The sequence below is a fragment of the Nuphar pumila genome, chromosome 9, assembly GCF_984573655.1.
Source record: "Nuphar pumila chromosome 9, dmNupPumi1.hap1.1, whole genome shotgun sequence".
NCBI classification, from domain to species: Eukaryota; Viridiplantae; Streptophyta; class Magnoliopsida; order Nymphaeales; family Nymphaeaceae; genus Nuphar; species Nuphar pumila.
This window is the reverse complement of record NC_143257.1, coordinates 93,148,222-93,152,092: the sequence shown is the minus strand read 5'-3', so window position 1 is coordinate 93,152,092 and position 3,871 is coordinate 93,148,222. Positions and strand designations below refer to the sequence as shown.

The following is a 3,871-nucleotide window of genomic DNA, read 5'->3' as shown; positions in this document are numbered from 1 at the left end:
AACAGGAAGCTTATCGCGCTCCTAGTTGGATGAGCGTTCTGCCCCGTACACGTGGATGTGCTTCCGTCAGCATAGAGTGTCCAAAAGCACCATCACTACGCCCTCGTCTTTTTCTTTCCCACTCCGTTTCTCCCTTCATTAGTTTTAAGCAGTAAAACAAAATTTTACTGTGCGCTTTTTCATAGGGAGACCCAGGCACATGATTCTACATGTCTTTCGACAGTGTAGTTCAGAGAGTCTCCTCCTGCCTGCGAAAATGGCAAGGATCTCTTTCTTCTTCATCTTCTTTTGCTGCTCCATTGTTGCCTTCTTTCCTTTTTCATACTCTCTGGCATCTCCAAAGAAGCAACAAGTGCCTGCCATTTTTGTATTTGGGGACTCCATGGTTGACAATGGAAACAATGCCTTTCTGAACCCTAACTCCGGCAGCATTTTTCTGCCTTATGGAATAGACTTCCCCATTGGACCTACTGGAAGGATCACAAATGGAAGGAACCCAACTGATATCTTGGGTCAGCTTTTGGGGCTTCCCCGTTTCCTTCCTGCTGCAGTGGACCCAAGAGCCAATGGGGAGATGATTCTCAATGGAGTTAACTATGCCTCTGGGGGCGCAGGAGTTCTTGATTTTGTCGTTTTCAAATCTGTAAGTACCAGCTTTTTTACACTTGTAGGTAGAGGTAATTTCATGAACTTGGTTTCTGTTTTTTTTAAATCTAATTATAGACTGGCGTAGAGAACGAGAACGTGACCAAGTTCTTGATTTGAGGGGTACTCCTGAGTACAAGAACGTTACCAAGTTCGTGATTGCTATTTTGGCTAAAATTATAGGAGCGATTTGTTAAGGTAAGGCTTAGTTTTAAGAGATCTGGCGGAAGCAGCAGAGAAAAGCTGGTTTTGTTAACTTGAAGAAACATTTTCTGGCAGAATATTAGTCATTGGATCAACTAGTCACTTAATGATGCTGTCGGGACTGATTAAATCTGGTTAATTTTCATAGGCTTGGAAGCTTGACTAGAGTCAATCACTCGTAAACCTTTGAAACATTTCTCGGGTCTACACTTTGACTGGTTAATAATCAAGATAAAACTTATTTATTTATTAATCCATTTTTTGTTTTCCCCAAGGAAAGTGTCATCCTTAAAGGACACGTGTGTTGGTTTAATTTCAATTTCGTATAGATTATTACACATTGTATTACCCTAATGTGGTCCAACAAGGAACCTCTAGGTGGAATATTCCGTCTTATCAGCTAAATTTTTGTAGTTGATCTCCGTAATCACAATCAATTTCATGAAATCCAGGAATTCTAGTTTATAGCAGAAACAGAACACGGTTGCCATAATATGAAAAATAAAATAACGGGATCCATCATATGTCGCATCCTGGCCGCTCATCCGATCGGCTAGAATCAACATGGGACGCACCGCATCTTATGCCATAGGATCTGATAACATCTACCATGATGAAGACCTACAGTGAGCCAACAAATCCAGCTGATTACGAAACATGTAGTTAATTATAGATCAATGGAGTATACAAGAGGAACAAGCTGATTAATTATAGATCTATTCTAGCATTTGCTTAATGTGAGCTTTTTGCAGGTTAAAATCATACCAATGAACCAGCAAATAGAACTCTTTGAAAATACAACACTTCCCGATTTGAGGACACAACTTAACAAGACAATGCAGCTTTCCACCTACCTGTCACAGAGCATATTTGTGTTCAACATTGGAGGTAATGACTGCATGAGCGCGTGCATGCAATCAGCTGGGCAGAAACAGAAACAATGCGCATCAGAAGAATTCCTAGAGTCCCTCTTGGCGAATTTTACTCTGCAAGTCAAGGTGCACAAATTTCCTGCTTTACATCATCAATCATCTTCTTCATGCTGAACGGTTGGAGAAGTCTTGCATATTGCATGTTCCATCCTTTAGGGCCAATGTGCATTACCAAGACAACCCAATTTTGGAAAAAATGTAATCTTTTCTAGACACGTCATTGGACTACAAGTTGCTATCAATAGAACAGTTATAGATGCACTAAGTTCTTTTGGGTATACGATGCTTTTGCAGAAGGTGTATGGTTTGGGAGCTAAGAAGTTTCTGTTGTTTGGTGTCCAAGCAATTGGATGCAACCCTGGGTCTCGATCATCGTTAAAGAGCACAGAAGGATGCAGAGAGGATCTGAACCAAGCTGCTATATCATACAATGCTCGTTTGAGGTCTACCATACACAAGATGAAGCATAACCTGCCAGGCTCCAATTTTGTCTTTGTCGATACCTACAAGATTATCAGAGATGTCTACGACAATCCGGCTCCTAAAGGTGTGTTAATACCTTTTAAAATACCCGGTCCATTCCCAATCTTATGTCTTCCATCCCCAGTCCAAACGGGGCAAGGCAGGGCGGGAACCCATTTTCTCAGTCCTTCCGCCTTCCGCCGTCTGAGGAATGAGAGGAGAGAAATGGAAGCTCGCACGGCTCATTAGAGAAAGGAGATGAAAGAGAGAGAAGAGATTCGAGAAAAGGTTTTTTGTCAGAGTTATATATATATAAAAGATTTTATAATATGTATAAGGGTATAATTGTAATTTCCTTAATGGAAATTGGGGACTGGGCAGGGTGGAGCGAGGTCAAGAGTAAGTCCACCCCTTCCTCCATCTCTGCATGGGTTTTGATTTTAACCTCCATTCCTGGTCCATTCCCCATTTCATGTCCTCCATCGTCGGTTCAAGGCGAGGGGTCATTTTCCCCGATCCACTGCCATCCCTAGTTGAGGCCCATGGAAAGAACAACAAAATGTCATCAAAGGTGTGGGGCTATATACACATTAGAAATCTAAATTTGAGTATGTGATGCGCATCACAAAGTGTTGAATATGTTCATCCAACTTCATCCATGCTCACATTACTGCTTGATGGCCCTTGATAACGTCAGCTAGTATGTCAAATAACCACTTGCACTTGATAATGGATATAAGACATCAATACCTATTGTTGAACTTTTACATAAAATGTTTCCGTAGAGTACATCACCCTTGAGGGAAGCCATCCTGTTTATGTTCGAGATGCAATGAGACGGTCCAAAATTTTATAATTTGTCACAATATGAAACCAGTTAGAAGGTTGGAGAAATGGGAAAATATATTAGTTAAAAGAGGTCGGGGTAGGCCTAGGAAGACTTGGATGGAGATGATAGGAAAGGATATGAATGCTTTGAACCTCACCGAGGACATGGCGTTGGATAGAAATGATTGGAGGAAAAGGATTCATGTGGAAGACCCAAAATGAATTTCTTTTTTGGTTCATATCGCTGACCCCAATTGTTTTGGGATGAAGGTGTAGTTGTTGTTGTTGTTGTCACAATATGAAACCAATTCACCAGGAAATGTACTGAGTTTTGTATCTTAATAATGGATGCCTGTCATCAGGATTCAAGGTGGTCAATGAGACTTGTTGCAATACAGGAAGCCCACGAGGATTTGGATGCATAAAAGGGAGCACTCCATGCGAAGATAGGAGTGCATATATGTACTTCGATAGCGCGCACTTTACTGAGGCACTGTACAAGCGCTTAGCGAGGAAGGCCTATCTCTCACGACTCCCAGAAGAAGTATATCCTTTCAATGTTGCACATCTTGCAAGGCTTAGCTGAGAGCCAACTGTTCTAAAGTCAATTTTATGTGATAATAGTCTTGCACTGGGAAGGAGCGTGCTCCTTTTCTTGGTTCTTCTCGTATGATATAGAGTAATTCTGACTGGCTATATTTTCTACTGGGTTGGCTAACTAGCTTTTGCCTTTCCCTGAACACATGGATGGCTTTATCGTCCATGTACTATGAATTATAAGAATTTGGTCTTTTTAAAAT

The 3,871-nt window shown here is 41.2% G+C and overlaps 1 protein-coding gene across 1 annotated transcript; it reads left to right on the top strand.

Moving 5' to 3' along the window:
* The first annotated feature begins 256 nt into the window (after positions 1–256).
* LOC149828707 (GDSL esterase/lipase At1g29670-like) lies at positions 257–3,657 on the top strand. The gene is made up of 5 exons (XM_090017121.1): positions 257–677; positions 724–788; positions 1,602–1,847; positions 2,076–2,328; positions 3,434–3,657. The coding sequence occupies exons 1-5, from the start codon at positions 257–259 to the stop codon at positions 3,655–3,657; spliced, it is 1,209 nt and encodes a 402-aa protein (XP_089873247.1).
* The last annotated feature ends 214 nt before the right edge of the window (positions 3,658–3,871 follow it).